General features: G+C 32.2%; 4 protein-coding genes and 1 long non-coding RNA gene across 6 annotated transcripts; 1 reads left to right on the forward strand and 4 right to left on the reverse strand.

The window, feature by feature from the left end:
• Positions 1-706: 706 nt before the first annotated feature.
• LOC100806566 (MLO-like protein 4) lies at positions 707-6,046 on the reverse strand. 2 transcript variants are annotated; one of them, XM_026128597.2, is made up of 15 exons: positions 5,550-6,046; positions 5,407-5,464; positions 5,070-5,287; positions 4,777-4,893; positions 4,633-4,693; positions 4,415-4,512; positions 3,866-3,940; positions 3,414-3,499; positions 3,085-3,134; positions 2,648-2,688; positions 2,381-2,551; positions 2,262-2,297; positions 1,963-2,030; positions 1,802-1,862; positions 707-1,132 (listed from the first exon to the last, which is right to left on the reverse strand). In XM_026128597.2, the coding sequence occupies exons 1-15, from the start codon at positions 5,673-5,675 to the stop codon at positions 791-793; spliced, it is 1,608 nt and encodes a 535-aa protein (XP_025984382.1). In that variant the 5' UTR covers positions 5,676-6,046; the 3' UTR covers positions 707-790. The 2 variants fall into 2 exon arrangements, with proteins under 2 accessions (XP_025984382.1, XP_014631181.1); XM_014775695.3 differs by having other exon boundaries at positions 5,070-5,225; positions 5,550-5,624.
• A 927-nt stretch (positions 6,047-6,973) lies between these two features.
• On the reverse strand, positions 6,974-8,846 carry LOC100815122 (thiosulfate sulfurtransferase 18). The gene is made up of 5 exons (XM_003517121.5): positions 8,246-8,846; positions 7,917-7,996; positions 7,692-7,762; positions 7,532-7,585; positions 6,974-7,326 (listed from the first exon to the last, which is right to left on the reverse strand). The coding sequence occupies exons 1-5, from the start codon at positions 8,392-8,394 to the stop codon at positions 7,231-7,233; spliced, it is 450 nt and encodes a 149-aa protein (XP_003517169.1). The 5' UTR covers positions 8,395-8,846; the 3' UTR covers positions 6,974-7,230.
• Positions 8,847-16,553: 7,707 nt separating this feature from the next.
• Positions 16,554-18,624, reverse strand: LOC100815652 (thaumatin-like protein 1). The gene is made up of 3 exons (XM_003517122.5): positions 18,201-18,624; positions 17,424-18,090; positions 16,554-16,976 (listed from the first exon to the last, which is right to left on the reverse strand). Exons 1-3 carry the CDS (start codon positions 18,271-18,273, stop codon positions 16,760-16,762), a joined length of 957 nt encoding a protein of 318 aa, XP_003517170.1. The 5' UTR covers positions 18,274-18,624; the 3' UTR covers positions 16,554-16,759.
• A 763-nt stretch (positions 18,625-19,387) lies between these two features.
• On the reverse strand, positions 19,388-20,840 carry LOC102663571 (uncharacterized). Its single transcript, XM_006573491.4, has 2 exons — positions 20,467-20,840; positions 19,388-19,666 (listed from the first exon to the last, which is right to left on the reverse strand). The coding sequence occupies exons 1-2, from the start codon at positions 20,718-20,720 to the stop codon at positions 19,528-19,530; spliced, it is 393 nt and encodes a 130-aa protein (XP_006573554.1). The 5' UTR covers positions 20,721-20,840; the 3' UTR covers positions 19,388-19,527.
• LOC102663484 (uncharacterized) lies at positions 20,543-21,270 on the forward strand. Its single transcript, XR_001388458.3, has 2 exons — positions 20,543-20,683; positions 20,839-21,270. It is a non-coding gene; the product is annotated as an uncharacterized lncRNA (long non-coding RNA).
• Positions 21,271-22,214: the final 944 nt, after the last annotated feature.

Raw genomic sequence — 22,214 nt, forward strand, 5'->3', positions numbered from 1 at the left:
CATTAATTTGCATGTGTTCAGGTTCACTCATAAATACTAAACTTGTCTTGGCAAACAATATCGTGTGTATTTGGGAAACAATTGAATCAAACGCCAATGGACTTTCAAATGAAAACTACAACATAATTATTTTGACATTTTTACTTTGAAAAATGTGGTTCTTCCTTTCAATGAGGATATAGCGAGTATCCAAACACACCAATACAAGCTACAGTGTGCGAATTGAAGTTATCTCCACTTTATTGTTGTTCTTCATTGTGCGAATTGAAGTTACAATTTTTGCTGAAATCTTTGTTAACGGTGTGGATTTTATTATTACGCTCCTGTACACGAGTGAGGAACTTGTATTTTGACTATATTTCTTAAAAAATATTATATTGTTTTGATATTATGAGAAAGAGACTTTTAGATCGTACATATATTGCATATTTGTTAGGTTAATATAAAAAAAAATTGATGGCCTCATTTATTTACGAGTTAGAAGCAAGGCGTCATACATGTATGATAGTTTTATGCAATACGTTTTTATAATATTGTTAATAAATATGTTTCTTAATTTTGAAGTGACTAATAAGCATATTTAATTTATAAAAAACATATTTAAAAATGTTACAATAAAATATTATCTGATAATAAAACATAGAATATACCACCAAACTAAATGATTTTGTTAGCAGTAGATACGGTAGGTATTAGATGCACTAAATAAAACATGAATTGGAGTTAGTTATGAACTTATAAGTATTCAAATTTAATTCATGACACTGTCCACAGCACAACCAAAGCAATCTCAAGACAGAGGAGGCGGAGATGAATCATTGATTACTTCATGATCCTGATCATGGTCATTTTCATAACTTAGAAATGGAGCATTTCCTTGGGTCTTTGGCACATGATGATCAAGATAAGAGAGACAAATATCTTTAGTCCCTGAGGAGCTTCCTTCCTCACTGATTGAGACATGGGAATTAGACTTGTCAGTTCCATGCATCAAAGAACTCAATGATGTTGGTGATGTTGTAGTAAGGAGTGCACAAGTAGAACTTTGTCTGTCCTTCACTCTTCTCTGCCATTTAGAGAGTGATTTTCTCACATTTTCAGAGACCACGGTCTTCTTGAACCTTGACCCCATCTGCATTCACATAACCAAGATTTTAAGAGGGATTAAATGTGAGAGTGCAATAACACATGTTCTGGTGTAAAAGAAGAGTAAAGGGAGATGTATCAAGGACCTACTAGTAAGTCATCATAAACAACTCCCAAAGGCCTAAGTTGATAGGTGCAAGCCCAATAAATATTTAAGCTACTTGGTATTAGAGGTATTGTTATTACTATCTTGAAAATCAAGTTGTTCAAACAACTTGATTTAGTAACATGTGCTAACCAATGACACACTTTCTATTATGGGTTAAAATTTAGTAAAATGCTAACCAATGACACTGATTAAGGAATCAAAAGTGGAAAGTTTTTTTATTGGAAGGTGTAACGGTATGTTCTATTATAATATCTCCAGTGTAATCTTAAATTAAAAATTTTCTACTAATTAATTCCTTAACCATTAGACACAGGTTAACAGGACTTTAAAATTTATTAAAAACTATAAGATCATAAATAAAGCTTTATTAAATAAAAATAAGACCTATATAATCTTGTGATTTTCAATAAATTTCAATTAATAGTGTTTAAGCGAGTGTGTCAAGTAGCGTTTCAATAGTATTTCTCAGCCGATTATTAACTGTATGGTGCAGCAGTGCTGGCTCCAAATGATTTTTATCTCCAACAAAAAGAACAAGAAGTTGACCTGTGTGATGATAACATAGAGAGGAAACGTTATAAAGCTGCACCAGACTTGGGAGATGACCCTGTGGTAACAAAAGACCAAAGTGCATATGATTTTGTTGGAATTGTAATTCAATTTAATCTATAGAAAGAGTAAGAACATTGACAAAAAGTAATGTATACCCGAATGATAACCGGATCACAATAAACCTTCGGTTGCTCATGAAGCAAGAAGGATCTTTAATTTCCCACTGAACCCAAAAATAAAGACAACAATTATAAGATTATGCATGTATCCAATTTTTTGCCAAATCCTCACTTTAACCAAAGCCAAAAAATGTTATGGCAATATGGTTAGTCCATAAAATTACAAACCGAGATATAGCAGCATGGAATGGTGTTGGAGAACTAACGTACTTATGGTACACTACCTACTACCTAGAGTTATGTACTGCAATATGAAAACCATGCAGGTTTCTTACCAGGGACCATAAGAATGTTGCCATTTCAAATGCATTCTGAAAGATAAAAAAAAAAGGGAAAAGGAAATTAAGAAGTATATCAGCAATGAAAAGCAAAATGGAAACACAATATTACTTACCAAGAAGGATATTAATTGTATTAACCGTAACAGAAACCTGGGCTTTCCAAACCAAAAGAGCTCATCTCTTAAGTTAAACTGGTGAGGTTTCATATTTGGGCAACGATTTATTATTTCAACGGCCAACTTTACTACCACTCGATGCAATTTAGTACCAATGATGAGGATCAACTAAAATGCAAGTCAATAAAAGAAAAATCATTAGTGAAAAGTAACTACTAGTAGATGGTAAGTGGAAAAGCCTTAACAAACATTATCAGGACTTACAATTGCTGGAACGAAGGAAAGCCAAAAGTAAAAGTTGCTTCCTGAATGAAAATTATGGAGTTTAGTTTCACATGAATAAAACTTGGATAATATTTCAGAAACAGAACACTACGCCAGTGTTAAGCAAGACCATAAACATGTTTACTAGTCTAAAATAAAATTATAGCTTTCATCATCACAAGACCTCTGTAATATATGGCTACTGTTATCAGATTATCATAAAATTACACCTGCATCTTTATAACGAAGTAACTATAACGCTATGATTTCTGTTGATAGCTCTCACTGAGTTTTTTGCCCTAATTCAAGGAAGAAGATGTTCACTAAAGTGGGAGCTTATTTTGAATTTTTGATAGCTGTGTTCACTAAGTTAAAACATATTATCTGCTCAAGTTGCTTGAGATCACATTTGAGCAATGAAACTTACTGAAACTTACCGTGAAAATTTAGAAAAATACAGCAGATGGCATATATCCAGAGAAGCACACTGCAAAACAAGTCCAGAAGCTATCAAATTTATTTTCACCAACCAGAATAAAATGTAACAAAAAAAAAAGTTGCAAAATATCAAATTTATTTTCACCAACCAGAATAAAAAGTAACACGAAAATTAAAATAAAAAAGTTGCAAAATACATCTAATCGTAAAAAATATTCCCCAATTCAATTAAGCTAGCAATCTTAAAAATCTAATTAGTATAACAGTAGCAAATTTAATATGATAAATAAATGAAGCCACTAAATCCATCTGAATAAAGAAAGAGTACCTAACACCAACTATGTCACGAAATTCCTCATCCATGCTTCGAAGCATATAGTTGTGGAAATCGTATGTTGTGGGAAGACCATGATTCTATAGAACACCAGAAAAAAGAAGAAAAGGCAGAAACATTAGCTGGTAAACTGAAAGGTGAAATTGTCATCTTCAGTTCTTCATTTCCACATTCCTTTTTCAGGGAAAAGAGGTAATACTGGTCCACTCATATCTCATGAGTCATGACTCATTAGTCATTAGCTTTCCTTTTTTTGTTTTCAGTTAGATGCGATTGTACAAAAAGCTATAACATTTACTACAGTAAAGAAATTCAATATCTCCATTAATTTCCTCCATCAACTTGGTGCTGTTAGTCTTTCAGTTCAAAACTATGGACTTAGTGTTTACCTACACTTTTTTATTTGATGGAAGATATTGTTATATTGTGGCAAAAAAATTACTCACAGTAATGAAGCCTAAGCGCAATGCCATGTAATCGGCTCTGTGGATGGAACTCCAAAATTGGCGGCTGAAACATAGCTGCAATACAGGTTCATCAATCATCAGTATTCTAAGAAGCCAAGGAAATTGCTATTGAAAGTGTCAAAAACCTATACATGAAGGGGAAAAAATCCATTTTGCTGGCGTGCTGCTTTTAAAAAGCTTATGCAGGAGACAAATTATGGCAACTGTCAAGCACACAGTACATTGGCACGCTTCTCTTGTTGGAAACAATCTTTACCGGACATGTTGAGGGGAAAAGAATTTTAAAGAGCACTTACCATAGTTGAACTACAGTTTTATCTTAAACAGAAGTACATTTGGATTGATTTGTTCCTTTTGGAATTAAGATATGATTCATGAAATCAATCCATTCCATTATTTTTAGTTCAAACAATGATATATGAACAACAAGTAGTAATAAACCATGAGTAAACACAATATTTCATGCATTTTCAAATATATTATGCCTAAAGAGAATATGACAGAAAAAAATGACTGCATAGAGAGTACCAGCCAAACAAGAATTTTGTGATGACTCCAAGGATGGGAAGTATGGTGAAAGACGAATGTATTAAGCCGCCTCAATCTTGATGTACCTTGTGAAGTATCTAAACTAAGACAATTTGATCAAAATGGATTATTATTTAAAATCATCAAGCTTAATGTATTGCAAAGTAATTCTCGGCTTATTGAAACTTTGAAGTTATCAGATGCATAGAAGTCAGAACCTTGTATGCTTTGTACAGCAATAGTCTTTGCTTCGTTTTCCCATGTTCTCCAGCTATATATCTGAATAAAATCTAAAATAAGAAAATCAATGCCAAACCAACAAAATTAGAATAGGAAGAAAGTTTCATCGTGACTATTTTAACCTTGATCATGGCCAGGGCAACAGCAATAAAGCTATAGGTAATATGGGTGACCCCAAGAACAAACACAAAGCGATGAAGCTGCTCAAGACTTTCATAAGAAGCCAATGATTCATGACCCTGTGAAGCAAGTGATGAGTTTTCAGTGAAATGTGCACCTGTGAAGTCCACTTTAGAATTGAACTATTGATCAGAATAGAATCACTGAGAATGATTTGTTTGCTTGCATTACCAACCGACGGCTAAAGCATAGCAAATTTACAATTGAAACATCCTAGAAGGAGTAGGAAAACTACCTCAGGACAATAATTATGCAGGCCATTGTTCACTTTCCCTTCGAGAACTGTTTTATTTGAATATGCTGAACCCATCCCGACAAAACGTTTCACCGAATTCTTTTCCATTGCACACGGAAAAAATCTGCTGCTTAATACCGATGACTTGACGCAAATCTTTGCCACAAAAATAATCCAATGACCCATCAGCAATGACAGAAGCCCAAAAAGCATCAATTCTGCTTAAATAAAGATTAAATTTTTTTATAGTAGTGAGTTCCACTCGTCCAAACATATATATAACAAGAAAAGAAATACTAATGGAACCCATTTGGGGTTACAACTGATCCCTGGCTACCTTCTTTGATCTTGTCCAGAGCAGAAAGCAGAGATTTTCTCTTAGTTCTGTCCAACCACTGTGACATTATTCAATGTATAAGAAACCTATAAATGTGAGAAATTGGAAGGAGCTAGAGAAAAACAAAGGGTATACTTACGTACCTTTACCAATTTTTTTAACGTGCCTTGGAACAAAAAACTAAGAGAAACCAAGACAGTGATCACAGTTGCCACGGCATATGTGGGGGTTTCAGCTAAGGATCTTCCTTCGCCATTTTCTTCCCCCATGATGTCTGGTATTCGTCCTCAAAACAACACACGATGTCATGAAAACTATGCCCTTCTATGGGACTTATAATGAAAGGTTTCCATCAGACAAGAACAGACAATCCTATTGTGTGTGTTGTCTCTTCAATGCATAACATAATGTGGAGATAGAGTTGGTGGTGGCTTTGCTGAGGCAAAATGTTGAAACTTTGTCATCAGAAAATTAATAAGCACATGCATGTGCTGCCACGAACTAGTTGAGAATAATGGTTCCATTAACTGATCTCTTAACTATGCCAGGTTCGGTTAACTAGTCACTTCAAGTTGGATCTGTCGCATGGCCACGATTGAACAATGACACAACGTTATGGTCACTTTTTCACCAATAAGAATGCGCAGATCTAACATGGGCCGATGCTAGTTTAGAATTGGATCAGGATTTAAACAATCTCACTCCACTTGTAAATCATTTAGGATCTTTGATGGGAAAAGAAAGTGGAAAAATAAATAAATAATTGTTCCTAACGAACCATAATGTATCATCATACAAATCTGCGTGCGTGTTAAACAACTCATTTATTATTTGGATCTTACTAACCTATGTCCTCAGCACATTAATTAAGAAACATCAGATATGAACAGTATAATTTTCTGTCTTTCAATAAAAAAATTACTTTAATTTCTTAAAAATACACTTAAGATAGTAATTAACATTTATCTTATTATTTTCGGAACAATTAGGCCCATTGACCCAATGTCAGAAATCTTGTCCCTGCACTCCATCACGCAGTATCGGTTGGTGTGAACATTAATATTTGAATAATTGAATTCATCAACTATGGTATGTTAAATTCTAACTCCCAAATAGTGCCAAACAACTTTACCAAATTACTTTAACCTTGTGGATCTTTTTTCCCATTTAGAATCGGCGACTAATATCAGTAGAATTTATGATGTGACTGGTAGGTTAGTAAGTTGAGTTAATGATATAGTTTTTGACAATTGATCAGGGACTGGATTACCGGTAAATATGTTCGTTATTTTTTTAGAAAGGAAAAAAGTTGCAGTCTTTGAGGAGAATAAAAAAAATACAGGTTCCGGCCGTTTTCGTTAGTTTTGAAGCAATATATAGAAAACTTTATTCAACAGAAACTTCGTGAGCAAGGCAATCAAGAAAACTAAAACATTCTACCAAAGCCAGTGTCCAGTAATCATAATGGACACAGCACTTGTAGACATTAACTGAAACGGGTAAACGACCTTGATATGAATCCAATTGCTTTTTTTTCAAAATAAATATCAAAATAACAAGACAATCATCAGATCATGAGTCCATCTTATATGCACATGAAGAAGACTAATTAATGAGAGTGGTCTCTGAAAGTCTTCCCCTGATAATGCTTGTGTTACATAGTTGGAATAGATACAAATATAATTGTAAGCATAGCCGCAGGATTGAAATGAAGTGTTGTAAGTTGAACTAATGAACACTCTGAAGTAGTACATATGAAGGGATGTGGTATCTCCCTGATAAAACCATTTAGAAAGAAAGATGAATGTTCCTATCCATTACTTATTATAGTTCCTCTTTGGCCACTGGTATAATCACTGGAAACTTGTTTTTAACCCAGTCCACATAACCTCCTCCCATGTCTTTCACATTCTTAAAACCCTATCAATTCAAATCCAACCAATACAAGTTAGTCTTCTCATCCATTAATTGTCAAAAGAAGGAAATAAAGGAAACCATAATAAGCTACATAACATGAATTTTATAGCTAGAGTAATGTTCAGATATTTCATAGCCACTGCTATATATTTGTATCAAGACTAAATTGAGATAAAAAGTATACTGAAGTTGACATGAATTAACTTACTTCAGACAGAAGATCAGCAGTTGCATACAGAGATCTCACCCCACTTTGACAACCCTGAAATACAGATAAAACATTAAGTTGACTTTAACTAGCATTAGCCAGTTGAAATTGTAGTTTGTTTTGTATGGGGGGGAAAAGAAGCAAGAGAAAAGATAGTTACCAAAATGAGATGATCTTCTTTGTTGCAAGCTGATGAAACCTCCTTCAGAAAGTCTGGATTCTTTACCTTGCCTGCTCTCCAAAATCACAAGCATCTTAAATTTTAACCATAGAAAATTTGTAATACAACATACTGATACTGTCATGTGCTAAATAATAAATATAGAGATTTGTATGGATCGAAAACTAGTTTGAGTAATTAATAGGGATTAAAAAAGTTTGTTACCCTTGGGTGTATTCAACATGTATGGAATGTTAAGGACATTAACTGCATCCACATGCCCTTTCTTGAACTCTTCCACCGTCCTACCAAATGATTTAGGTTTAAAAGAGAGAAGAAAAATAACTAAAAAAATTCCTTTAAATGAATTTTAATTACTCCTCTAAAATAAGAAAAGATAAAGTAATAAGAAATGTCATTAAGTTAATGAAAAAAAAAAACCCGTTAATATTATAACATGTTTGTCATTTTTGTTGTTGAAAGAAAGCTGATTTTCGCTCATTAATCACTTAGATTATTAACTTTGTATCCTCTAAAGTGAATGGATGCGTTACCTAACATCAAGATAAATGGAACCGGTCTGGATGAGACGCTTTGCTGCATGTACATCAATGGCGACAACCTTTGCTCCTGAGCTACACAAGACAAACAGAAAAAGAAGAAACACCGACCAACGAGGTAACATGGCCACAGTAACAGCCATATGGTGTGGTGTGGTAAGCGATCTAAGCCTGAATGCAAATGGGTTCTTCAATTCACGATAGAAGCTGAGCACAACAAAAGTATGTATGTGTATGCAGCACGTGGATATGACTAGTCAAATCTCTATATCTGGGTGCTCTGTTGCTTGGTTTAAGCCTTTGAAGTTAATCTTCCCGAAAACAGAAAACGCGGTGGAACGCAGCATTTTCCAGCGCTTTCCCTTTCGGTGGGCGTGGCCGGTTGGAACGTCACTCGTCAAATTTCAGACTTCCTTGTATTGCATCACTTGGATAAACTCCACCAATCATTTAAAATTAAATCAAGTTACTAATCTTTAACAAATATTATAAATTTAAAGGTTACTATTATTTTTTTATGATAAGTTTATGCATTTTTATAAAATACTTAAAACTTTTCATGATCTAATTAAATGGAACTAGCTCATTTCTTATTAGGTTAGTTCAATTAAGGTTTATCGAGAGAAAAAAGAAATCATTCAAATTAAATTGATACAATTTTGATTTAAACTTTTTCCCCTATTATAACTACATGGGAGAGAAATCCAAACTTTTTTGGATTTATTACTTTAATTCTCCGTCTCAATTAACTGGTTATTTTTTTCCACATATCCTTACTTAATTATTCTTTCTCAAACATTAATGAGAACTAACATAGTAGATAAAAAAAATAATTTTAAAATAATAATATAATTAATTGATAGATTTAATATAATTAATTAAATTAAATATTTTTTAAGGGATGTTATAATTATGGACATAAAGAGTGTAAAATTATAATGCATTTGTCCCTAATTATAAAGATCATTTTCAAATTATCATTTTTTATAAGATTATTTTTTAATTTCTAGATGCATTAATTATTTTTTTCCCCAATATATATTTACTTAATTTTTTTCAAACATTAATAAAAAATAATTAAGTGAATTGAGAAATAAGAAAAAAATAATTTTAAAATGATAATAAAATTAATTGACAAATTAAATATTGACGGATTAAATTAACTATTTTTATTATAAGGCATAAATTAATTGAGATGATGTTATAATTAGAGAAAAAGATAATATTAATATATGTAGGTCTGTTGTGTAAAGGGCTTTTTTTTTTTTATAACAAATGTAAAGGATAAATTATAAATTTCTAACGTAATAGCTTCATTCTAACTGCAAGGCTGCAGTAAATCTATTGACTAAAGGGTGTTCCCTTTCGCATCCGTGTTTTGATAAGGCATCGTTTGGTTTAAAGAAAGAAAAGAGGTATAAAAGTGATAAAAGATAAAAAGAACTCAAATATTTAAATTAAATTTAAAAGGTAGAGGGTAAAATTCACACCAATTTTGAAACTTTCTACTCAAATATATCCAAGTGGAATTAACCAAATACTGTCTTAGTTAAAAGTATCCATGAAACTCATAAGAATCAGGGACACATTGTTTGGGGGTGAATGTGCTGTACCTGGCTAATCTATTAAAACTGACACTTTTACTAAACACTCATGACTCATCACACTTTTTGAAATATAAAAAAATAAAATTGGGGGTGTGATGAGTATAGAAGGGTGTAAATAGAATTGTCCATATTCCAATCCTGTTAAATAGGGTTCTTTATGCCGAATCAGTTAGCATTGGGCCAATAGTTAGTTCATAAGTCCTAAGCGCGTCAGGCTGGAAGAGGGTGTCTATCTGCCGTGATTATACTTTCTCCAAGTTACTTTGTGTTCATAAGTTACTTTGGAATGTAAAATTACATTCCGGAAAGGAAGCAGTAATTAACAGTTCGGCTTTTAACGTGTATAGTGATGGATGCTTTTAAAAGTAACAATTACTTAATATGTTCCATTTTTTTTTCTTGGTGCACGTTAAAATAATGAACACAAATGAATTATTATGTCCTTTGGTAGTGTTTTACTATACATCACTTTCTATTCTCTTCCCAAAGTAGTCGCACCTCCTTGTTCCTTCCTGTACCCTTTCATTGCAGCATGATTTAAGTTGTGTCGCATTGCACCTCCATTCATGCACTTGGTCAGGTGAAGCCACCGCACCTCCACAAACATGCATACAAATACAAATGTATAATGGATTGAGTAATTCGTAATACAAAGTTGTATTATGGATTACTTCATTTGTAATATATTTATATGTGTTTTAGATTGTTCAATCCAAAGTGTCTAGTTCAGCTCAATTAATCGAGCAAGTGCATGAGTTGTTGTAAATTTGGTAGTAATTGTCTACGATATACTATGCTTTGGGCCTCTTTTCCTTTTTTGGTTGACTCTTGTTAGACAAGATATAACATAGCATGTATAATGTATTTCGAGACACAGGAAACGTCCATATACAGCAATTGCAAACAACAAACAATCCTTACATAATCTATTGTTTAGGGTTACATCGTCAGTGGGCAGCACTGTTCTCATGGTACATCGTACAAGTTGCTCAAATGAATATAAAGCATATTTGAAGGTTCACCTTAATCGAATAAATTTGTCTCCAAATTAAAGTAGTCCAGGATTTTAAAAATTTAAAATAAAATAAAATTATAATCCACTTGATCATTGGATTCAAGAAAAATAAAAGGGAAAGTAAAAGTTCTTTATATAGATTTGATTGAGATAATACTCGTAAGCACCTCGTAGTGATAAAAAAATTTGAATGTTGTTGTCTCCGTAATGTAGAATGGTCAAAGATTGGCAACTTAGATGAATCATTTACGTAGATATTTGTTCATGTTAAGGTGATACGGTTTTCGATTTGCTATTGTTTGTACAGTCAAATTACCTTTGAAAGAAAAAGTTTACTTATCTTGAAGCTTCAAAGTAACAAATAAGACGCTTCAAAGTAACAAATAAAGCAAAACTACTAGTGAAGTGAAGCGAAGCTAAACGGGGTCAAAAGGTAGGAGCTATCCAATTGGGTCGATAAAACTAGAATTTAATCCAAGTGGAAGATTGATGCATGCTTTTCTCTCTTGTACGTTACAGCAATGGGATATGCTTAATTTGTTATTGCCTTATTGAAATGAGTTTATGTATATGTGGACGTGACTTGGAATTCTTAGCTATTACGGAAGCAAATATTAATTTACATTTATTTCTTTGTTAAATTTCCTTGTTAATTTCTTAACTAATATGATCTCCTGAATCCTGAATCCCTGATCAATAGCGTTTCTGCCAGGGTGCTGAACACTTATACACAACATGATGGGTAATACTTTAAGAACTTTCCATTTATTTATGCGAGAATTGCTTTTATTTCTAAGGAGCTTGCTCCCATAAATTAATACAACCTTTAGTAGCGTATCTATACCATAATTAAGCATAGAAAAATTGCTTGCCCAAGAAACAGCTAATGCAATGTATAAAAAGTCCATGGTAAAGCAAACTGCTAACTACCACAAGCCTATGTCGGTTATTCTAAGTTCTAAGGGGTTGAATATAAAGTTTTCTTTTACTACAAAAAGAAATGGAAAGTAGACAATCATAGCTAACTGAATTCTAGTGCTAGAATGGTGTGCTGGAGATTCTGCTGTTGGCATTTGGTAGTTGAGCAGAGTGGTTACACAAACCATAATCAAAAAGAAGTTTTTCTTATCTCATTATTTAGAGAAATTTTAGCTTTACTTTAAAACTTAAAATTGTAATCTATTACGTTTAAGGATGTTAGACGTATCCTTCTTTCTAATGCTAGCCCAACTATTAGGCATGCAGCAAACATTTTCTTGAAAATGGTTGGTCATAACATTAGCATGTAGCAAATATTTTGTTCACATTCTATGCCTTTTTTAATGCATCCTTTCTAAATAACTACTTGCCATTTGCCTTTGGCGTGAAGAAACATTAGGGAAAATTTTGAAATTGGAAAGAAAACATCCACTGAGAGGAATGGACATAAGTCATCTTCATATATCTTGGGGCCAAAAGTGGATTTGTTTCTTTTCTTTGTGTTACTAGTCATGTGGGTTTTTATCCCAAAGGCCAAAAGATTCTATTTGGTGAAAGAATCACTAGCACTCACAACCCCTTTGTTCGTAAAACTTGAAATGGAATCTCATATAGCACAGGGCGTGCCAATTTGGATCCCCCCTAGTTTTGGCGTCTCTGTAGACTGTAGCTTTATTTCATTTTCTGATAACAAGTGGTGTCTGAAATGTGCCTACAGAGATCATAAAAAGAAAAAGCATTTTTCAACCATCTCATGTATATTTCACCTTTACAATGCGATAAAAAAAAAAGTTTTGGATTTTCTTCGCTTTTAGCATGAGTATGTGCAATTATTTATGATATGAGGAGTAACGTCCCATTTTACTACCGTGGAATGATGGCAGTTGTGCACCTAACAGAAGGCCCTTTATACATGCTCACTGCTTAATAAGTTTAGTTCTTGATATCATACCGTAAAGATATATAGTTCATAACTTCATATCGAGTTTAAATTTTGTGTATACGGTTACATTAAATTTTTAAACGAAAAACTTTATTATACATCGCGGTCCTATCTGGTTTGAATAGTAAAAGATACCTATGGTCCTTTAAAATATCTAAAACTCAAAATTTCAATTTAAATTGGTTCTTAAAACCATAAACCTTATTATATTGATCCTTTAACAAAAATATATAAAAAAAATACCGATACAAGTGTTTTTAGTTTTATTTTTTTCTCATTCAGTCATTCTAACTTATAAACACTATCTTATGTTAAATTAAAGGTTATATTTTCCTTCTTAGATCAATTGGTTGTCTGACTTATTGGAAGTCAATCTGAGGAATGAGTTTCTTAGCATATTTCTTTGACAACTGCAAGTTTTTTACGTCCAGTAAATGAAGAGAAAATTTGAGTAAAAGTCTGTTTACATATACCATCAAGACATCATATCCTACATATCATTTAATGTGACACCTGAGCATGTTTATTAATGTTAAGTAATTGGTGCTAACATAGGGATCAAAATGACTAATGCAATGCACTTCCAAGAAAATTTCATCAAATTTCTTTAGATTTATAAATTTCTTAAGATTTATATTTTTATTCTCCAAACTTTTTTGTATTGGTTTTACTCCTCTAACTTTTTTTTACTTTAAGTACTATCTATTAACGGGGTAAAAATAAGAACGAAAAAAAAATAGTAAGAAAAAATTCAAAGACTAAAATTAAAATACTACAAAATTAAAGAACTAAAAAGATAATAACTCTTTTCTTTTTTTTTCACACACACAAATATAGAGAACACTTGGTTATTGTGAAGAAGGAGAACTATAAATTTAAACTATATTGGTACAACTATATATGAATAGTCAAGATTATAAGATATTAAATAATCACATTGCCACTTAAAAAAGTTACGTGCATTGTTCTCTTAGTATTGATTATCCAGTATGGTCCATTTATACAACGAGTTAATATTTTAAGATAATTATATTAGTTATTTATTATTAGTAAACTTTATTTTATGTGATTAAATTGAATAAGCTTGTCAGACTATCAAATAAGATAATATAAACTTAAATTAGTAGATGTCAAGTTGGGTCATTAAGAAATAATAAGAGTCTTGTTAGGTTAACACACTATAAATATGTTATAGTTTTTAATTTATCGAGTTATCACATATAATTTTTTTCCATATGAAAAGTTACAAAGATCCTATTGTAGAATAAATAAGCTCATGTTGAGAAAGAATCATAAAGTTGTCCACTACATTATTCATCGGTTATTCGTAATTCAATGATTATCAAAGAACACTTAAACAAGAAACTAATTATGGATCCAGATATTTTACTTTAATCCTTAATAATCATGCATGTTGTAAATCTTAAGGCATTTGGTGATCTGTTCTAAGATATACACGGGTAAATTTTAGCTTTCACATGAAGAATAAAAAATATAAATAAAAATTAAAAATCTCAATTTATATAGAAAAGATTTGTTTACGTAAGAATGAAAAGAATAAATGTTAATCAATCTTATCATCAATGATTATGATTAAAACACACAAGTCAAGATTTTTTTTTAAAATCCATAATTAAAGTAATCATCTTACTTTACATCTTGATTATTCACATACGACTTCAATAAAAAAATAAGTACATTAAATATACTCAGGGAAAGAATTTTGTTTTATTGAGTAAATTTTATTTCTATTTAATAAACTTTATCTATGATTTTATCATTTTTAATAAATTATAATCATCAATTAAAAAAGTTTATCCTTTATCTGCGTTGAATCAATTGTGAGGGACCTTCCCCGCTCAAGCGTTTTTGTATCAACACCGCATTTCATGATGTATAATTCTTATTCCAACGCAAATTTAAAAATCTCCTGAAATTGTCAATTTAAGTTTTCATTTCATTTTTTCTCACTTTCTCCTTTTCGTGATCCTTCCTTTTGATTGGAATGAAAAGAACGCATGCTAGCATTCCTTCAACATGACACTTGAAAAAGGACTTGAAAATACAAGTCTCAATTCTGAGCTGATTTTGTGTGTGTATCGTGTAATGATCAATTTATGATATTCTTCTCTGCCAATTAAATCCTGATAGGTAGTAGGCCTTTTTGTGGACGATAACACCACATTCATCCCAAAGTTGCAAGCATTTTCCTTTATCTCAGCCCAGTCCCCAGAAATATCTGCTTAAAATATCTTTCCCGGTTTAACATCGAATCATTCAATTTAATAGTTCCTTCTTTGTTCTTAGTTCGTACTCTCTTGTCATTTTCTGCTGATCAATCATAAATTACCCAAAGGCGTCTTTAATTTTATAGCCAATCATTATTTTAAAATAATTATCATTCAAGTTTTTACATAAATATTTAAAAAATTATCAAATATTTTAATTTTAATTTATTTAATTCTATCATTCTCTTATTAATATTAATTTTCTTGTTTGACTTAATAAAAATGCAAGAATAAAGTTAAGAAAATTATGCTTTCTAAATTCCTTAAACCTAAAAGATAAAACATTTAATTAAAAAAAAACAAAGAAAGAAATTAGTTTACACTTGTTTTGGAACGTGGACAACTGGTGTCTCTTGATTATACACAAGATTTATTCTTGACATGCTTATACATTTCTCTCTCTCTCTCTCTCTCTCTTTATATATATATATATATATATATATATATATATATATATATATATATATATATATATATATATATATATATATATATATATATATATATTAATATATTTTATATTTTTATATATCTAGCATTATAACTATAATAATTTATATATTGCTATATTATTAAAAAGATCATATTATTCAATTTATAAAAATAAAAATTATAATTGTTTATATAAATATTTATTATGATTCTTTTATCATTATTTATACTAAAAAAGTGTTGTTTCCTTATAATTAGTTTACTATTATTATTCGTTAACTCAAATTTATATATTATTATTATTTACATAAATTTAAAGCTCATATCAGGATTTTTTTTTTTATAAAAGTATATAAATATATCTTTTATATAAACAGTGTATAAAAGTTAATCTCATATAATATATATATATATATATACTAATAATACGAGGGGGTTTTATCATCATATATAATAACTTTATTAACTTCTATTATAACGATTCTAAAAATCATTCCTATCGACTTACTGGTTTTTTATAGTAAAAATATCATTCTTATTATCCATTTTTTTTCCTCGGCAAATTATTCCAATTATCCATATATAGATTAATTTCATTAAGGAATATAAGTATATAACTATAAAGGCTACTAATCATTTTCCAAAAATTAGACTACTATAGTAGAGAAATCATTGAAGGCTGCCAACGGTTATTTGATGAAAAGATTGGATGCCTACGTAGGGCAGCCATTTTTAATAACTAATAAATGTTTTTTTTTCTCTCCCCTATTTATTTATTTAGTTATTTTTGGTTGGCGTGGTTGGTTACAATTTTTGTACTATTCTTATTTCCTTTCGGCTATTTCCTGGCAAGGCCTAGCGAGCAAAAAGGCGATGGCCCTCAAAACCCACTAACTCGAGTCCTCATCAAATTAAGCCACATGATTGTTGTTTGTGCCCATTCTAATTTCTAATCAATATCATGTGCATAATTCCCTACCCTACCCTACCCTCCAATTCCAAAGGACCACAATTAAAGAACTCACCATAACCAACAGAATAACCCGGCAACAAATGATTGAAACGCTTATACTGCTAGTCCCACCTTAAAATTTACATATATGCTATATAATTTAATAATCACAACAGTACTCTTTTTTATCACTGCGTATCAATGCTATCGATCTTGTTTTTGTGTCTGTGTGAAAGGGAAGAAGGAAGATAAGGATGTAGTTGAGACGTCACTAGGAGAGGGGGACCCAGAAGCTAAGCGACCAAAAGAGAGAGAATGAAAACCACCACCACAGAAAAAGAGACCTTTGATGCAACAAGAGGCCGTGTTCGTGTTGAGGCCCCTGTAGCTGTTGCCATGTCGGCTAACCACGAAGTAGAAGCTAATTCAGATTGCTCAACCGATGAACCTCCCACAGACCCTGACCCTCCATCTATTCCCTTTGGACTTGAATCCGTTGAAGACTTTAAACTGCAAAAAAATGAACTTCAATCACTAAGCATCTTATGTGAATTGAATTACTAACATTTTACCTAAGGTTTTTAAATTGTGATCTTGACATGATCGTAGATAATTACAATCAAAGTTTTAAAAAAGGGTCTATGGACATGATTTCTGTGGTAATATATGTCTGCAATTATAATTGTTATTCAGGATATCTGCAACTATAATTATAACCGATAAACATCGTCCATCAATCATAATTACAATTGTAGATATCTTTGAAATCTTGACGTTATGATCAAAATTGTAATAATTTACGCCATAACGTCAACATTTTTTAGGGTAGTTGTAATGTAATCATGATCTTGGTTTAGGATATCTGCAATATATCATGACCCATATGCATTGATCACAATTAGAATTGCAGATACCTTAGAATCTTGACCTTAGGATCGAAATTTGTGTTTTGTTTACCTTGGAGAAGAAGGACAAAATGTGATTGTGTAGTCAGCGCCGGAACACGTGAAGGTGCTAGTGGCATCATCGTAAGCGTAGCTATAGGCTTTGGGGCATGTGGACTTGAACATTTGCGAGTACATGGAAGGCTTGCACGTGGAAGGGTTACTAAACGCACCGTTGCAGCAATACTCCGGTTTCCCGAACGCGCCGCACGCGCTCTGGCACGCGTCGCCGCCCTCCACCCTCAGCTCCGACGGGCACCGCCGGTTGAGATCCTCACCGCACCCAGTGGCGCCGCAGGACCCCGAGCCGCCTCTGGCCACCACCATCATGGGCAGATTGTAGCCGTCGACGAGGCTGACGTCGTAGTAGTCCATGGAGCCGGTGCCGAGTGTAAACTCGGCTAGCGTGGCCGGCGGGGAGGCTCCGGCGCCGTTGCAGTTGACCTCGCCGGAGCCGCAGTCCGCGGTGGCGCACGTTCCTTTCCCCAAACCGTCGAATTGGCAACCGGTTCTGCCCCAGAATCTACCGGACCAGCCGGTCGGAGCCTGGAAGCTTCTTGAACCTCCCTTCGCAAGTTCAAAGCCTGTGCTTCCGAGTTCCGGCGTACCTAAAATCCCTGGCCATACTGTGTAATCGCACTTGTTCACGAAGGTAAATGTTGCCCCTGAAACTGAAACCCCTGCATTTGAAAATATGAATCGAGTTAGTTTAGTTTGGTTATTCCTATGTATGGATTCTCGAACACAGCGACACCCATTTCCTTAATTTCAAAAAAGAATCCAAATTTACCTCTGAATACGAGGAAGAGTAGAAAGCCCAAGAGCGCTTCGGAAGAGTGTCGGTGATTTGAAAACAGAGCCATTAGTTTTAGTTTGTGGGTTATTGAATTTTGAATAGAGATTGGCAGTGTAATGTGTGGATGATAACAAGTGGTAAAAGGATGGGGATTGACACTTGAAGCAGAATCTCTGCTTTATCAAGTGCTACTAGTACTATATAATTACAATTCTAACACTCTCTTTCTAAGAAGAAAAAGAGCCAAGAGTTGGGGGGAATCTGAATGCTAAGCTCTGCATCGCTATTTATAAAGAAGGTCTACTGTGGCTGAGTAACAGAGTGGGGGAGAAGAGGGTGAACCGAAGTTTCCACCCTTCAATGTTTTTCTTTTCTTCATTTTTGTTATTCAGTGAAAAGAAAAGAAAAGAAAAGAAAGAAAAAAGAGGGGGAAAATAAAAATATTTGGATTGTCGGTCAAAAAATCTGGTGCAGCGGAATGATTTTGTCGTGTTGCAACTGGGTGATGTGTCGTAAATTCGTAACACTGATTGTCATGAGTCCAACATAAACCCACCCATACACTATTGCATACAATTTTTTAAACCAAAACCCCCTTTTGAGAGAAACCAAAACCCCTTATAAAAATAAATTAATGTAGCTTTTATTTTAGTCTCCATTTTTATGATTGCCAATTTAAATTCCCTGTGTCTGGGTGTTAATTGGATTTCTCACAATTTTTTCTATTTATATATTTAACAAGATTAATTAATGGGTCAAATTGGGCATGTTATAAAAATGAGTATATATAATATATTAGCTAAAAAACACTAAATATTTAAATTACAATGTTCTAAAAAAGTACTCTAACTGTATTGACTCAATTGTTGTGAATACATTATTAATTTTATGGCAGGAGTTCTACTCAAATGTGAAGGGTTAGAAAAACTTGCTTGCTTCGATCGAAAATATGCTTCACAGCTTAAGGAGGGATGAGTTTCATGGTTTTTCAGTCGGTAGTAGCCTAGTTACTTGCAAATGGGAAAGTGTAAAAACTCATAGGAGAGAGCATATCTTGAGGGAGAAGTTCATTGGTATTAAATAGAGATTAGGAGGTAGAGTACGTGAGTAATTTTTCTCTAGAGAAATGTGTCTTTTTACACCACTCAGATGATAATTACATGTTTATGGTGTATTTTGCATTAAAAATAAATACTCAAACTTTATCATTTTCAAACTAACGAAAACTTGAAATAGACTACAAAGTTTTTTTTAGGAGTAACTACAAAGTTATATGAATGTAACAGCAGCAAGGAAGATGTTCCACGTGTGTACCAAAACTTTATATCCTACTAACAAGCAACGCAAATTTAGTACCGACAAGCAGCACCGCCTTCTTATTTTGCTCTAATAATTGTTTCTCAATTTGGACTGGGATGATGTCATGCACCACTGTGACTCTGAATTTCTGGTAGAAGAAGCTGTTACAACCACAGGATGATAGGAAGATATATCAAATCCTCTTCATTATTACAATATGAAATAAAAAAATAATATATATATATATATATATATATATATATATATATATATATATATATATATATATATATATACATATTACAAATTAAAAACATAAATATGTTATTTGTGCATGTAATATTTTGCTTTTCTAGTTTGCTTATTTTGGTTTTATATTTTTTTTTAAATAGCCCTTTCAAAGTTTCTTTTTATTATTTGTGCATTTGTCTTTCTAAAAGAGGGAATATTAAATTCCAACTATCCACGTTTCATTTTAAAATGTTACAATTTTATTCATTGCATACACTTCTCTCTCAAAATCTGAATTTAATATTCCCTTCTTTTAGAAAGACAAATGCACAAATAATAAAAAGAAACATATCTTAAGCCCTTAATCTTCATTCTTTCTTTGTGTTTGTTTATGCAAAATGTTATACATCAACAAAACAACTCAGAGATCATCAATTAAACGTTGTAGATAAACATCAGTGTTTAGATTGGATGAGCTCAATATCATACAAGTCAAAATAACTAAAACCATATATATATATATATATATATATATATATATATATATATATATATATATATGGTTTTAGTATACAACCAATGCTATGGACAATCTTACATATAGTCTATTATGAACCAAACCACTTTTATGCACCGTTAGATTAATCACATCTACATACAGATTTAGTGCATCATATGTATCAAATCACCACCCTCTTAAATGAGTCATTGACTGATATTCCTCACTCACCGCAACTTAATCACCATCGTGCCCAACAAGAAAGACAGCTGTCGCAACCTCATCAAGCAGAACCACCGCAAGCCTCTGTCCCCGTTCGTCGCCACTGCAATCTCCTTTGCTGAACCACCACAAGCCAAAAAACGGCGACAACAAGTTCGATTTGATTTGTCTCGTGCCGCGGCGGTCATCTTAGACAACTCCACTCCTCTATCGCGGTCTCCACCAAGTACATCTCGATCGGAACCATAACGGAGCACTTGCATATTTGAGTTTCAAATTTGATAATTTCTGTTTTATTTTTCATATCTGTGTTTGAAATATGAAAATTTTTGTTATATTTTGGAAAGGGATATCCAGATTAATTAAGGTGGGGAATTTCAGATTAAGGCTCGAGAGAGAGGGAAGAGAGAAGAAGAAAAGTAAAAGAAACGCCACCGCAAGATAACGTCTCCGGCAACAGTGAGCGGTGTCCGGTGACAGCGAGCGACTGCCGGAAGAGACTGTTGGGAGAGAGTTGGAAGAATCTGGTGTGATGTGCCTATGATAGCAATATTAACTAATGGTTAAACAAACATGGTTCATAATGAACCATCTGTAAGGTGGTGCACCGTAACCTAATTCTTAGTATACACACTTCACTTCAATAGGTCGATTGTAACGTAACAATTACTAACCAATAAAAAATGCAACAAAAAGAATACTTAAATATTTCATCATGAAAAATCACTCCATCAATGCATAATCCAAGTTGTATATTCCGTGGATCCATAACAAAATCAGGATGTACTTAATCAAAGTGCTATTTTGTGTTTACCTTTGTTTTCTTTATGTTTAGTTAAACCCTATTTTGTTTGGGTTGTGTGAATTTTTATGGTTATTTCAAACCTTTGATTTGAGTGATTGATAAGATATGGTTTCTTTGTATTTCACATTCATTATTCATATATCCTTGAATGACTTTTTATTTTTATGTTAAACAAAAATTTAATATAAGAATGTGCTTTGAAAATTGAACCTTATAATTTATTAGGCAAGGACTTGTTATACCTTAAATATTCTTGATCTTCAGTGTTGTTTTTTTTATAAAAAAAAAAAAAATTCATTCAAGCAATCAAAACTTTTAATTAGAAATAAAAAAAATCATTTACCTTTGGAACTAAGATCTAATTACAAATTAGTAAATTCCGGAGGCGAAGTGGAGAACCAAGTTGAATTGACCCAAATTTTAAATTTTTTAGGTGAAATAAAATGAAACTTAATTGGCTTGGCCCTCTGATCAATTGCATTAAACTTATTTATTCAAAAGAAAATTGTTTTTGCGGCGACTTAACAGAAAATTATTAAAACTAAATCTTTATTACTTTCTTTAATTTTAAATTATCATTTATTTTAAAATATTAAATACAAATCTTTTTTTTTTGTTCTTATCAGAAATTGAATTTGTGACTTGTAAATTGTTCTTCAATTCTTGAAAATAATAATGGCTCTTTATTTGAACCAAATCAATATACTTGTCGAAATCAACATAGTGTGCATACTCACAAATCGTCTAATTAATTAATTGGACAAAAAGTTTTATATTCATGTTAAATTATGCTTGCTTTGCGTTGGACACTGCTTGTGCTTAACCATTTTCTCATTAATAAAGTTTTGCTATTTAAAATAAAATAAAATAAGAAACCTCTTATTTAACATCAATTTAGCAACATAATCCATCACTGGCCATCTACATAAAGTATAATAAAAAATACTTATTA

This window comes from Glycine max, chromosome 1, assembly GCF_000004515.6.
Source record: "Glycine max cultivar Williams 82 chromosome 1, Glycine_max_v4.0, whole genome shotgun sequence".
In the NCBI taxonomy this organism is placed as follows: domain Eukaryota; kingdom Viridiplantae; phylum Streptophyta; class Magnoliopsida; order Fabales; family Fabaceae; genus Glycine; species Glycine max.

What these genes read in the sequence shown, in the direction of transcription:
- LOC100806566 (XM_026128597.2), bottom strand. Translation starts at nt 5,675, where the DNA reads ATGGGGGAAGAAAATGGCGAAGGAAGATCCTTAGCTGAAACCCCCACA. An exon ending in TCTGGACAAGATCAAAGAAG is followed by an intron (nt 5,288 to 5,406) that starts GTAGCCAGGGAT and finishes TTATTTAAGCAG; the next exon opens with AATTGATGCTTTTTGGGCTT. An exon ending in TGCATAATTATTGTCCTGAG is followed by an intron (nt 4,894 to 5,069) that starts GTAGTTTTCCTA and finishes CTTGCTTCACAG; the next exon opens with GGTCATGAATCATTGGCTTC.
- LOC100815122 (XM_003517121.5), bottom strand. Translation starts at nt 8,394, where the DNA reads ATGGCTGTTACTGTGGCCATGTTACCTCGTTGGTCGGTGTTTCTTCTT. An exon ending in AAGAAGATCATCTCATTTTG is followed by an intron (nt 7,586 to 7,691) that starts GTAACTATCTTT and finishes TCTGTATTTCAG; the next exon opens with GGTTGTCAAAGTGGGGTGAG. An exon ending in CTGCTGATCTTCTGTCTGAA is followed by an intron (nt 7,327 to 7,531) that starts GTAAGTTAATTC and finishes TTGAATTGATAG; the next exon opens with GGTTTTAAGAATGTGAAAGA.
- LOC100815652 (XM_003517122.5), bottom strand. Translation starts at nt 18,273, where the DNA reads ATGGCTCTGTTTTCAAATCACCGACACTCTTCCGAAGCGCTCTTGGGC. An exon ending in ACTCTTCCTCGTATTCAGAG is followed by an intron (nt 18,091 to 18,200) that starts GTAAATTTGGAT and finishes TTTCAAATGCAG; the next exon opens with GGGTTTCAGTTTCAGGGGCA. An exon ending in TTTTGTCCTTCTTCTCCAAG is followed by an intron (nt 16,977 to 17,423) that starts GTAAACAAAACA and finishes ATTTTTTTGCAG; the next exon opens with TTTAAAGTCTTCAACGGATT.
- LOC102663571 (XM_006573491.4), bottom strand. Translation starts at nt 20,720, where the DNA reads ATGCAAGTGCTCCGTTATGGTTCCGATCGAGATGTACTTGGTGGAGAC. An exon ending in ACGATGGTGATTAAGTTGCG is followed by an intron (nt 19,667 to 20,466) that starts GTGAGTGAGGAA and finishes TGGTTGTAACAG; the next exon opens with CTTCTTCTACCAGAAATTCA.